Consider the following 13,382-nt stretch of genomic DNA (forward strand, 5'->3'; position numbering starts at 1 on the left):
CACTGCTTGCAGCGCTGCCCTGGCGGATTAGAACTGCCGCCACCTCCAGACCGCTGGCATCTCCGATCCTGGTGGAGCTGGCGGTTTCCTGGTGGCCCACCGCAAGGGTTGTAATTTGGCAGTTGGCGGTCCAACCCCCATCCGCCACTCTGCCGGTCTACTGCCCTCAGGCTCGTAATGAGGCCCAATATGTTCATCTCTGGGAGCTCCCTTCAAAAAGTTAACTATGGCCCTCTCAACTATAAAGACGAGAAAGTATAAGTTTGAACAGGGAAATCAAAAGCCCACAGGAACATCTTATGGCAATCTTAAAGTATATCATCCCGCATTGGACCATTCCCCACTGCCTCATCGTACTATTGAAATCAGCACCACATGAACTGAAAAATACAACACATCACATTCCATTGTAGTGCGTCTCAGTCGCAAACATGAATCACATCTCAGTGGTAGATGTTAATCTCGATCCTGCACCTGAAACAACATGTTTCTTGCCCTCATGGAAGCCTTTCAGTCTCGCTGGATTCCTCAGTGATGCCCCCATCCTGAGAGGAAGCAAGTTATTTTTTTCAGATATAATTTATTGAGTATTCTTTCCAGTTATAGAACACAGAATCGGGCAATTTGCGAGTCGCAAAACCATATGCAGAGTGGTGTCCCTGACACCATCTGCGAATCGCAAGGGGGTCGCAAAGACCCACCTCATTAATATTAATGAGGTGGGTCGCAACTTGCGATTCCCTGCACTCACAGGGATGGTGGCCTGCTGGAGGCAGCAGACCACCATGTCTGTGACTGCTTTTTTAATAAAGCAGTTTTTTTTTGTTTGTATTGCAGCCCGTTTTCCTTAAAGGAAAACGATTTGCAATACACTCTGGAAAATGAAACCATTTGGTTTCATTTTTTCAGAGTAGACAGTGGTCCATTGGACCACTGCCTGCTCTGAAAAAATATTTTTGGCGACATTCACGAAGGGGTCCCATTGGGACCCCTTCCCTTTTGCGAATGAGTTAGAACCCACTTCACATGGGTGCTAACTGCGAATTGCTTTGCGACCGCGTTCGCTGTCACAAAGCAAATCTGCATCGCGGATCAAATCGCAAATAGGAAGGGGAACACCCCTTCCTATTTGCGAGTCGCATTCCCATTTTGAGAGTCGGTACCGGCTCGCAAAATGGGAATGTGCATTGCGATGCCTGTTTTGCATGGCGCAAACTGCTAATTTCACAGTTTGCGCCATGCAAAACGGTTCCTACATCTGGCCCTTGGTTCCTCTTGTTTTGCGCACCAGTTGATACCTGCATGCCTTTGCTTTAACCCCTTCGCTGCCAGGCCTTTTCCCCCCTCAGCTGCCAGGCCTTTTTTGGGCTATTTGGGGCAGTTCGTGCTTAGGCCCTCATAACTTTTTGTTCACATAAGCTACCCACACCAAATTTGCGTCCTTTTTGTCCTACATGCTAGGGGTTCTAGAGGTACCTAGAGTTTGTGGGTTCCCCTGAAGGAGACCAAGAAATTAGCCAAAAGACAGTGAAAATTTGTTTTGTTTTTTTCAAAAAAAGGGCTGCAGAAGAAGGCTTGTTTTTTTCCCCCTGAAAAATGCATCAACAAAGGGTTTGCGGTGCTAAAATCACCATCTTCCCAGCTTTCAGGAACGTGCATACTTGAATCAGAAAACCAAATTTTTCGACACAGTTTCAGCATTTTACTGGGACACACCCCATTTTTACCTTTTTTGTGCTTTCAGCCTCCTTTCAGTTAGTGACAGAAATGGGTGTGAAACCAATGCTGTATCCCAGAATGCTAAACATTTCTGAAAAGTAGATACAATTCTGAATTCAGCACAGGGAACTTTGTGTAGATCCTACAAGGTTTTCCTACAGAAAATAACAGCTGAAATAAAACAAATATTGAAATTGAGGTGAAAAAAACAGCCATTTTTCTCCACATTTTACTCAGCAACTTTTTCCTGCGATATCAGATTTTTGAAAGCAATATATTGTTACGTCTGCTAGACTCGTCTGCGTGTGGGGATATATAGGGCTTGTAGGTTCATCAAGAACCCTAGGTACCCAGAGCCAATAAGTGAGCTGCACCTTGCAATAGGTTTTCGTTCTATACCGAGTATACAGTGATTCATTTGGTGAAAAATAGGTATCAAGAAAACCTTTGTATTTCCAAAATGGGCACAAGATAAGGTGTTGAGAAGCAGTGGTTATTTGCACATCTCTGAATTCTGGGGTTCCCATACTAGCATGTGAATTACAGGGCATTACCCAAATAGACGTCTTTTTTACACACTGTCTTACATTTGGAAGGAAAAAATGTAGAGAAACACAAGGGGCACTAACACTTGTTTTGCTATTCTGTGTTCCCCCACGTCTTCCAATAAAAATAGTACCTCACTTGCGTGGGTAGGCTAAATGCCTGCGACAGGAATCACAACATGGACACATCACATTTTTCGGTCCTGGGCTTAGCAGCCATATAGGGAAGCCTAGCAAACCCAAACATTTCTGAAAACTAGACACCCGAGGGAATCCAGGGAGGTGTAACTTGCGTGAATCCCCCATTGTTTTCTTACCCAGAATCCTCAACAAACCTCAAATTTAGCTAAAAAATCACATTTTCCACACATTTCTGTGTGGGATCACGGCACCAAGACAAATTTTCTACAACCCAATGTTCCCCTCAGTCTCTCGGTAAAAATGATACCTCACTTGTGTAGGTAGGCCAAGTGCCTGTGACAGGGAAGAGCCAAAACATGTCGAAATTGAGGGGGAACCAAAGCAGGTCCAAAAGGGCAGTTTGAAGAAAAAAAAAACGTTTTTAGGCTGACGAGTGGGGCAAAATTTTTATTGGTATAGATGAGACTATGCTGGGTGGTAGGAATTTTGTGGATTCCTGCAGATTCCGGAAGGTTCCATCACAAAAATGTGGAAAAATGGGGTTTCCAGCAAAGTTGGAGGTTTGCAGGGCATTGTGGGTAAGAAAATGGCGCAGGTGCATGTGAAGCACACCACCCTGGACTCACCCAGATGTTTAGTTTTCATGTGTCTAGGTCTTGTAGGGCGATTTTGAGAGTTAGCTAAGCTCTCATGGCCCAAATGTAAGACCAAAACCCAAAATAATCAAATATTGACTTGCTTGCCGTGGGATAAGATATTTGAGTGTGAGGGGGGAGAGCTGAAAGACTGTTACTCCCTTCAGTTGGGGTGGGGGCATAACCATGCCCATACTGGTTGGTAGACACCACCACACTTTTTTTTTTTTTTAATTCCCGGGCATCTATATCAGGGGTAATTGCCCCATCTGCCCACTGGTGGGCAGAACAACTTTGGCCCCATTTATTTGGGGTGGGGGTATGGCCATACGCCCACCCTCTTGGGGGCAGATGGGCCTTCCAAAAGTAGGTCGTGTGCCCTCATGGGGAGCGACCCTTGCCCAAGGGGCTGCCCTCCCCCCAAACAAAACACACACACCCCCCAATCCCTGGTGCCTAAGTGGTTTCTGCCCCCCTTTGGGCAGATTGGCCTAATAAAAATAGGGCAATCTGCCCTCGGGGGGGCAGAAAAGGCCTAAAAATATTTTGTCCCCCTGGGGAGCGGCTCTTGCCCAAGGGGCCGCTCCCCTCTTTCAATAATATATTTTTTTAAATCCCTGATGTCTGGTGGTTTTTGCCCCCCTTGCGGGCAGATTGGCCTAATGAAAATAGGCCGATTTGCCCCCAAAGGGGGCAGAAATGGTCTAAATAAAATTTGCCCCCCAGGGTAGCGAACCTTGCCTAAGAGGTCGCTCCCCACATATAACAAAAATAAAGTAAACACAAAACAAATATATCCCTGGTGTCTAGGGGTTTCTGCCCCCCTTGGGGGCAGATTGGCTTAATGGAGATAGGCCGATCTGCCCCCAAAGGGGGCCGAAAGGCCTAAATGTAATTTTTCTTCCCGCGGAGCGACCTTTGCCTAAGGGATCGCTCCCCACATATAAAAAAAATAACATAAACAAAAAAAAAATTATCCCTGGGATCTAGCGGTTTCTGCCCCCCTGGGGCAAATCGGCCTAATTATAATAGGCTGATCTTCTCCCAGGGGGGCCGAATTGGCCTAAAAATACTTTGCCCCACTCTGGAGCGGCCCTTGCCCAAGAGGCCGCTCCCCTCATTCCAAAATATATATATTTTTTAAAACACCCTGGTGTCTAGTGGACATTTCTGCTGCCCAATTGCATCGCGATCGGGGAGCAGAAATGCTGAGAAAGACATCAAAGGAAAGGAAAGCTCTTTCCTTTCCTTTGATGCCTCTCTCGGCCCCTCCACATGATCGGAGGAGAAATGCTTTTGCATTTCTCTTCCGATCAGCGCAGAGGGGGCAGGCTTCTGATGAGTTCAGCGTGCGATCGGGCACTGACATCAGATGCCACTGGGGGCAGGAGGGGTGGGGGTGAAAGGGGAAGCCCAAGGGAGGGTGGTGCGAGGCCCCTAGGGGGAGCGATAGCGCTTCCCCTGAGGGCCCCTACTTGGACGTAACGGTTATGACCTGGTTATCCGAGCGGTGCTGCTCAGGATGTAACTGTTGCATCCAAGGCACCCGAGGGGTTAATTTCGGATGGGAGGATTGATTCCAGGTGCAGGATATGTCTCTTTTAGCCACTAGGGATCCTAGTCCAATCAGAGTTTTGAATCCTCTAGGCCCACCCAATCCATCCAGCTCACCCAGTAATTTTTCATCTTTGCCTAAACAGTTAGATTCAGATTTCCTCATCAAAGGACCATTCTGAAACATCTTTTATTCAGGTCTCCACTGTCGATTTACAGTGTGTTAACCAACAGATTGCAATAAGTCTTTTAGCAAGTAATAAAGCAAATTGTTGAAATGTGATTTTGAGTTAGTGTTATTGAGTTAGCATTTTGAATTGATATCATCAATGCCAGGCTGGTCTGTGGGATCGACAGGATTGTAAATTGTAGATGATTGGAGTATCTTTCTACCCCATGTCCAGAATTTGTGTACATATGCATAGTCCCATACTAGATGGTAATACATAACATTTTGCATATCACATTTAGGACAACTCATTACTTTGCTTGGGTCTAGTCTGTGGTATTACATATGTTCTGTGTATTAAATTAAAATTCAGGAGGCAGAAACTGCCATTAATGGATACCTCCTTCATAATTTTAGTGTGTTTTTGCCATTGTTTAGGTATGTATTGTGTCCCACAGTCTACCTCCCATTTCCTCCTAATTTACAGCTCTGTTTTAGTTATGTCCTCTACTGGGCCTTTGTAGAGCTGTCTAATACACCTACGTCCTGGTTCTGCACCCACCAACACACTTAGTACTTTGGATTCCCATGGCAAGATGTGTGCCTCCCCAGAGTGTTCGCGTTGTCTTACACAGAGCATGAAATTGAAGGAAATGTCCTTCATTTACCCCAGATGTTTCCCTTTCTATTTCCAGAGAGTCCAGCACACCTAATTCATACAGATCTCCTACTATCATATAACTTCCTGCCTTCCATCTGGACATATAAATCTCCTCAGCTAGGTGTGCAAATTCATGGAGGTGCCACAGAGGTAGGTCTCGTGTGTATGGAGGTGGTCTCCACTTTGGTTACAGCACAATTTCCACATGTGGGCCATGTCTTTCATCAATTAAGGTACCTTTTTCCAGCTTATTTTTCTTGAAAAAGCACTGTAAAAGTTTTCATTCTGTCATTCATTCTGGGACTATTAGGCCACCTTCTTTGCATGTTTAAATATCCATTTTTATTATCTTTCTCTTTGTTCTCCAGAACAATGTAATCAATATCGATGTTAGTTTATAAATAAACACCAGTGGGATTCTGTGCATGCTGCATTGGAACAAATACAGGCATCTAGGAAGCACCACCATCTTTGCTATTGCTATTAGGCCTGCCAATGACAACAGTAGCAAGACCCATAAATATAGTGAATGATCTCTGCAATCCCATGATTAATTTCGCTGTGGTCAAGTCATACCATGTCTGCCCGTTATGTGCCACCATTATTCCTAGGTATCTGAATTTATGTGTTTCCCATGCTATTTTCAGTATTGGGAGTCTCGACAGTGGTAGCATCGCTAGCCTTCTTAATGGGTATACGGGTGACTTTTGTGTGTTAATCCATAGCGCGACTGTTCCCTGACTCTCCTTAGTATATCCAGAAGTTGTGGGTTCGCTAAATACAGTAATACCTCATCTGCATACATGGAGCCTAGATTCTTTCAGCTGTTTGTCTCTATTGCCCAGTTGAGATCTGAGGTGGCATGCCAGTGACCCCCACAACCAGTACAACATAGCAGGGACAGTGGACACCCCTTTCGTGTGTCTTGTGCCAGTCCTATTCTACAGAAATTAGCCCATTTGTCTTAACTCTAGCCAACGCCTTTGTATACAAAAGCTGGAACATTTTATAAATGTGGGTCCAAAGTTTATAGCCCTCAGCACAGAAAACAGATTGATCCAGGATTCCCTGGTTTCATGAAGACCACCACTAGGGCTTCCATCATGGAGCGTGGCAGGATTTTCTTCTGTAGTGCCTTCTAATAAACCCCCATTAAGTTTTTCTGCCACTCTGTTACTGCATATTTAATACTATTCACCTGTGAGACCATCCATCCTCAGTGTCCTGGAGGTATTTAAATCTTTGATTGCAGCCTTAATTTCATTTGCTGTTACTGGTGCCTCTACCAGTTCTTGTTCTTGCGTTAGATCCTCAGTCCCTGGGATATGAGTATTGGTTATGGTTCCTCTGTATCTTGGGTATCAGCGTTTGTGTGTAGCTGTTTAAAGTAATTATAGAATATTTAGTTGATGTTTTACTTGTGTTTGGTGTATAGTCCCCCTAGGTACCAGCACTGATGTGATGGTTATGTGTGGTAGTTCTCTTCTCAAGAGCCAGGCCAGTAGCCTTCCTATCTAATCTCCCTCCCTAGAAAGCACATGCAAAAGGAGCTGTTTGAAACAGCTCCTTTTCTAGTTTTTTCAAGCATTTCAGTACAACACTTGTCTAGTTCCAGCTCCCCTGTCCCTCTGAGCCAGTTCGTTATTGTAGTCACATAAGCTCTTTTTCTTCGGTAGTGAGAGTTTGCTCCAATTTCTTCACATGGGAATACATTTTTGAGATGGCTGCCTATCTGACAACCACCTTCAAAGCTTGCCACTTCACCCCTAGGTAAAGGCTCTATTTTTGATAAAATCCAGGTGATCCTCCAATACTGTCCCAGGAGTAGGTTCAAACTGATTCCTTCAGAGCCAGCGCTGCTATCAGTTACAAAGGTATTCTAGCCCTGTATGTGCCTGTGCTATACTGAAAATGTACAGACGATTGATCTGACAAATCTACCGAGATTCTGCACGTGTTCCCTGTACACCAGTACAAAATTTATCCTTGTGTATTTGTATGGAGGCAATGCAAAATGGGTATATTCCCTCCCATCAGGGTTATGTTCCCTCCAGATATCGATCGTATCTAAGCATTCCTTTGTTTGTAATAGAGAATGAGCCATTCTTTGTATGTAGGGTTCTGTGGTGACCTATCTCTCTATCCAGTCAGCACACAGTTAAAGGCACTCATCCTATCGCCCAATGGGACATAACATTCTCTTAATTAGCATTAGGAGCATGTATAGTGTAACCTTCTTCATTTCAAGGGGGGGTTCTTTGTCCTGTATGGCTTATTCATACAGGCTAACCTGGTTGAGTGGCATGTTTGACACTTTGGGCCTGATGACAACTTTGGCAGAGGGCATTTCTTCATCCCAAATGTGACGGATATCCTGCCCGCTGTATTACGAGTTCCATAGGATATAATGGACTTGTAATTTGACGTGCAGGATATCCATCATATTTGGGACGGAGTAATCCCCTCTGCCAAAGTAGTAATCAGGTCCTTTATCTTTAACCATCCTGATACTGTCTTCTTTCCCTGCTGTGGGGTTGATTTGCCTCCTTGTGGCATGCAGTATGCAGGCCAGAATTATTTATAGGGCACCAGAATCCCCACACTTTGCAATATTGGCAGTCTGTTATGTTGTTTGCTTTCAATTTCGGTCGCGCCTACTGCCTCACGTCTTTTTCCTGGAGCTTTGGTATCCCTGGAGGTGGTACCAGTTATCAGGGCACGCAAGGTGTGGGTGCACAGTTTCTCACTTTTGTTCTCATGCGGGATTTGGTGACTGAAAGTCTCTACTGGAACTGTTCGAGCCTCTTGTCTATCCCTGTGGTCCAGAGGAATGCAGCCAGGCCTCCACCCAAATTCTTCCACATCACTCTTTCACAACTGTGGGCACAGTTGCTTATTTACCAGCTGGATCAGCCCTATTTGGCTATAAGTGGTCTCCCCCTTAATTACGCCTACTTCACTCTTGCAGTTGGGCTCACAGTGCAGGCTTGGCACTTCTGTAGCCTCTCACACTAGAGTAGCTGATATCATCCCAGCCACGCCTCTCACACTTGGGCAGGCTCCAATGACAATTTTCCTTTGGGTCCACCACTGCTGTGAGGTCCCTAGACACCCATCTGTTTCATCTCTGCTCAGCACATCTCTCAATTACGATGCCACAGCTGGATCAGGGCACATCGTCACCCCCTCCTCCGCGCCTACACCCAGTTTGGCTGCTTGCCTTCACCAGGGCTCGCTCTGTTCTTCGTTTCCAGCTGCCTCGTCATCATTCCTGCGGGAGGGTTGGAGAGGTGCAGGATGCCATGCTTACTGGGCCCAATGTACAGTTGTGTTAATACTGCACATCCCTGCCCCCTGCTGCTCAAATGGGAAGGTGGAGGTAAGAGTGGGTGCCTCTGCTGATTCCTGGAAATCTCTCACTCTTGGGTCATGCGGGGGTGAATTTGGATTTTACAGGATATTTTCTGCGTCATCTGAAGAGTCCCTGGGAAGAGTGTATTCACGCCATCTTAGTTGATTAGTTGAGCCATGCCCCTTTTAAGCAAGTTCTTTTTGACTGTTAGCAACTGATCTGCTATGGTGCAAAAGAATTAGGATCCTTCATTCTACAGTAGAACATTTCCCCTTTGCCACATAACTCCCTTTCAGTGGAATTGCTGATCTTGGCAGTTGCACTGACTCTCCCCTCAGTTTTGCTGCTCCCATTCTTTATTGGATATTTGAGAGCCTTACAAATAGTCATTAGGAAGTGTATCAGATGTTAACAGCTCATTCTCCCCGGAAGCTCTGCATTGCCTCCATCGAGGACGTGTCCTTTGGAATTCATGAGACCCCGGAAAACAGATATTCATTGCTTTTGTTGCATCTTTGGGTTCTTCTAATTGCTGTTCCAGTTGTATTAACGATGTTACAGCACAGTTTTTAAACAGGGGCATGTTCTTGGAAGGTCTGGTCCACTGACACTTTTAGGGAGAGCGCCCAACAGTCTTTCCTCTTTGTTGTCCTGGCTGCCACTATGCTGCACCACTGTCCGCTTCCCCCTTGTCCTGGAGCTCCCACATGCTTCAATCTGCTGATGAGGGGATGCCGTCTTGAATCTGTTAACAGCTGCTGTAGGAGCAGTGGCCTGCAAAGAGGAATCAGAAGATAAATGGGTTGTTCATGAGAGCAGCCCAGGCTGGTGCTGCCTTACCACCCCTGGTCCACAAGCTAGTATCTGGGTCTCTGAGCTCTGAGGGTCTACAACCACTCAAGAGCCCAGAGAAAGACTGGCAGAGGCAGAGGCAGAGGCAGAGGCAGAGGCAGAGGCAGAGGCAGAGGCAGAGGCAGAGGCAGAGGCAGAGGCAGAGGCAGAGGCAGAGGCAGAGGCAGAGGGAGAGGGAGAGGCAGAGGGAGAGGCAGAGGGAGAGGCAGAGGGAGAGGCAGAGGGAGAGGCAGAGGGAGAGGCAGAGGGAGAGGCAGAGGGAGAGGCAGAGGGAGAGGCAGAGGGAGAGGGAGAGGGAGGGAGAGAGAGACACTCACTCACTTTCTCTAGTACTTTCCAAGAAAAGCTTTTCAGTAGTAATTCACAAATACTTCTTGCTGCATTATTGTCTTTTGTATTGAGTACAATCACAAATACAGTAATAGCCAATTCAGTACTTCAATTGATACCTTAAAATTATATCACTGCAAATTGTTCTAAATTAAAATAGGCCTTAATTACAAACACTACATTAACTTTTAGGCTGGAATGCTATGTAAAGTTCCTCTTATAGTACACACTCCTGTGTCATACTGAGAATACACCCCTTGTGCCGTATGACATGCGTCTCACAGTAATGGTGATTGGTAGCTTTTTCCTAGAGGCCTCATTTCCTTCCTTCGGTCTGTACTGATTGAGTCTTTCCTTTGATTCTCATATAGTTTCAGCCTCATATCTATAGTTCACAGAAAGTAGTTTGTATCATGATATTGGTTCTTAGCTCGTGGATTTAAGCGGTCAGGAACCTCAGTCCTGTAATTATCCCTCTGTGTATGACTTTTTTCAGGTGTCTCCCTGTTGTTTCCAGTACCTCGAACAACATTTGATTTAAGACCCCTGAAGTATTGCGTACAAGAACATTCCCACAATATTCCAAAATTTGGTTTAATACAGCTGTTGGTAGAAATTTCGTGAAATTTTGCCAACACTAGGAAGCTTTGTCCTTCTTTGGGATTGAAAAACTGATCAGAAATCCTAGAGGAGGAGATATGGAAAATTTGCTACGTAAAAGGGAGAGCGCCAGGATTCTGAATTGCAATACAGTGATAAAGGGTCCCTTGATGTCTCCACTTGACTTGTATTTATGTTACAGGAGCAGACAACCGTATGGAACTATTTAGACTAAGAGGTTACCTAATGAGAGGGATAAAAATGTTACCTCTAAGGTCACTGAAAAGACAAAATACAAAACAAAGTATTAAAAAGGTAAAAATAAAATGACATGGATCACAATAATAACTAAATAAGTATAAAATAGATAACTGAATGGTATTTCAGATATTGTTAGATGATGAGGGAAATTGAGTCTTTCAAATATCAAGTAATCTGTAATACGGGTCTTTCCTGACCAATTTCGCTATGGGGTATTGGTCCAATAGAAGAAAAGGTAATTTGATATACAACCCAACAAAGAGAGCAACAATGGATTGTAACCCCAGTACGGGCTGATTATGAAACAAATAAACAAAGCCTTTCCAAAATGGCGTGACCTCAGAAAAAAACGTGGAACGCACTAACCTAACATAGATATAGGACTAACTCTCCAACACGGTTATTAGACAGACAATACAGGACCGCAGATACTGATTGCGGATTTGTCTGGAAATCAGGTAGGAATTCAAGGGGGGTATTTTGACTGTACTTTATCTTTTGCTCGAACAGGGCAAAGTACATATGCGGACGTGATCCGGACTAGGAAGGGGTCACTCCTACCCTTATCAACTCTGGACAATTTTCTTCCTTCTAGCCTTAGAAAATTACCACAGCCTTCCATCTTGGGTTCGCAGGATCGACTTCATTTTACATCCGGGTGACCCAATGTAGTGCTGCGTGGAAAGTCACGTGCAAGGGAGAGTCTCGAAGATCATCTGTGTCCAATATTTATATACTTCAACAGGCATTGAATACAATAGCTGATGTATACATTACAATCCGGCAAGCACATTCATTAATCATTTGATTTCTTTCTCAGCCTTTATCTTGTTTGTAAGTGACGCCCTACATTCTGTGGGCTGGGGGTGTTATGCTGCTTCTAGATAACCTGTTCTGTTTTTGGAACTGTTTGTGTTCTTTCTCTGCCTACTACTTGTAACTAATCTATGTACTGAAACTCTGGCTGTAGCACATACTTTATAGGTTTGTTTTCTGCACACTCATTTGGTCGAGTGGCACAAAATTGAGTCTCTTCACAAGATGGAGTTAAGGTTCTATTTCCTATCTCCACACCCTAGAACGAATTAAGGTGGGGTTGCGTGACCTTTTCCTATATGTGGAGATGAACGGATATTTATTCCGTGCCTGATTTTGGGACATGAGAAATAGATACCTTGGTCTACATGGCTCACATTACATGGCTCAATCTGGGTTTACTGCATCTTGCCTACTTGCACCCCCCCTCCCCCAAGTGCCGAAAATGGGTTTTAAAAGTGTATAACCTCACGAGCCGAGTTTGAGGTTTTTCAAGTGCGTGACCAATAATTTTTCTGTTGCATTTTGCTATACTGACCCCAGGAGTACACAAAAAGGGATTTTAAAACACATTTAACTTTTGGGTATAAGCGATCGGAAATATTTTGAAATCTTGGTCTTCGTATGTATTAGACTTGCCCCCTCGCTTGTGCCATGTTAATTCGGGGAAACAACCTCTAATAAAGTTCTACTACGAAAACTTCTTCCACAAATTCTGAAACCTAGACAGACTTAAAAAGAATCTGGAACAAGAGCCACTAAGGAACAATAGGGTATTGAAACCTACTTAATATTAAGTAAATATCATCTTATAACCCCCATATTCAAAGTATAGTAACTCATGAAAAATATCTAGAAAGCTTTGTATATTTAGAACTACCCGAAATTCTTTCTTTTTTCTTTTGCTTACCATTTTGTGTTCATCATTAAGATAAACAACCTGTTTCGTGAAAGGGAATATAGGGGCACCATAATACCTGCACAAAAATCTAAAAACATATAAGGATAACATTTTGAAGTCACAATAAGGCACAGGAGGTGTGTATTGCACGAACAGAATACATATTGTAAAGAAAATGTTAATTTGTTCTATTTCTTTAGCTTTGAAAAAGCCCTTGCCTTGCAGCCATTTAAAGGGGTGAAACACATGTTGTCTAAAGTATCCCAATAAGCACCTAATGGAGAAGGTGGCTTATGATTGTATCTCAATGTTATGAATCGTAAAAAATGAAGACATTTAAACCTATTGACTGAGTATCTCATATATAGAAGAATGTCTTTGACATATGACGAAGACGATGATTGATATGAAATAAGTTTTTCAGTAGAAATGCAAAAGGAAAATTGGGCTCTCAGCAACAATATAACATCTGATTTATGGCGGGTTACTTTTAATGAAATGTCTTGCTTTTGGACATTGTTGTTCTGCATTCAAATATTACTAAAATGTACTGTCTATCCAAGTTGATAAAGATACGTAGGTAAATAGAGATTGTTCCAGACTTGTAAATACGCATCTAAATGCTTTGTTAACGCTTTCTAACTCCCAGTAATCAGAATTAGAGTTTGTTAGGCATAACAAGACATTTATGTCTCCCAGTCAGAAAAATGCACCTTGACGACAAGTCTTGTTAACAAATGTCAAGCCAGTATAAATAACAAAAGTGCTTATGTATCTGTGGACGTTATTGTTACCTTTCTTTTCCTGCATGCAGCGAAGTGCAGATGCTAACCCAATAACAGAGTA

General features: G+C 43.9%; 1 protein-coding gene across 2 annotated transcripts in view; it reads left to right on the forward strand.

Annotated features, from left to right (window-relative positions):
- The window catches only part of SRPK2 (SRSF protein kinase 2), a 516,420-nt gene that overhangs the window by 126,902 nt on the left and 376,136 nt on the right, over positions 1-13,382 (forward strand). The window contains exon 3 of one of the 2 annotated variants that reach the window (XM_069229857.1): positions 5,459-5,574. The exons of the other annotated variant lie outside the window; for it this stretch is intronic. Coding sequence (XP_069085958.1) covers positions 5,558-5,574 — 17 coding nt within the window. The 5' untranslated portion in view covers positions 5,459-5,557. The remainder of the gene's footprint in view (positions 1-5,458; positions 5,575-13,382) is intronic. 2 annotated transcript variants of the gene reach the window in all.

The sequence above is a fragment of the Pleurodeles waltl genome, chromosome 4_1, assembly GCF_031143425.1.
Source record: "Pleurodeles waltl isolate 20211129_DDA chromosome 4_1, aPleWal1.hap1.20221129, whole genome shotgun sequence".
Classification (NCBI taxonomy): Eukaryota; Metazoa; Chordata; class Amphibia; order Caudata; family Salamandridae; genus Pleurodeles; species Pleurodeles waltl.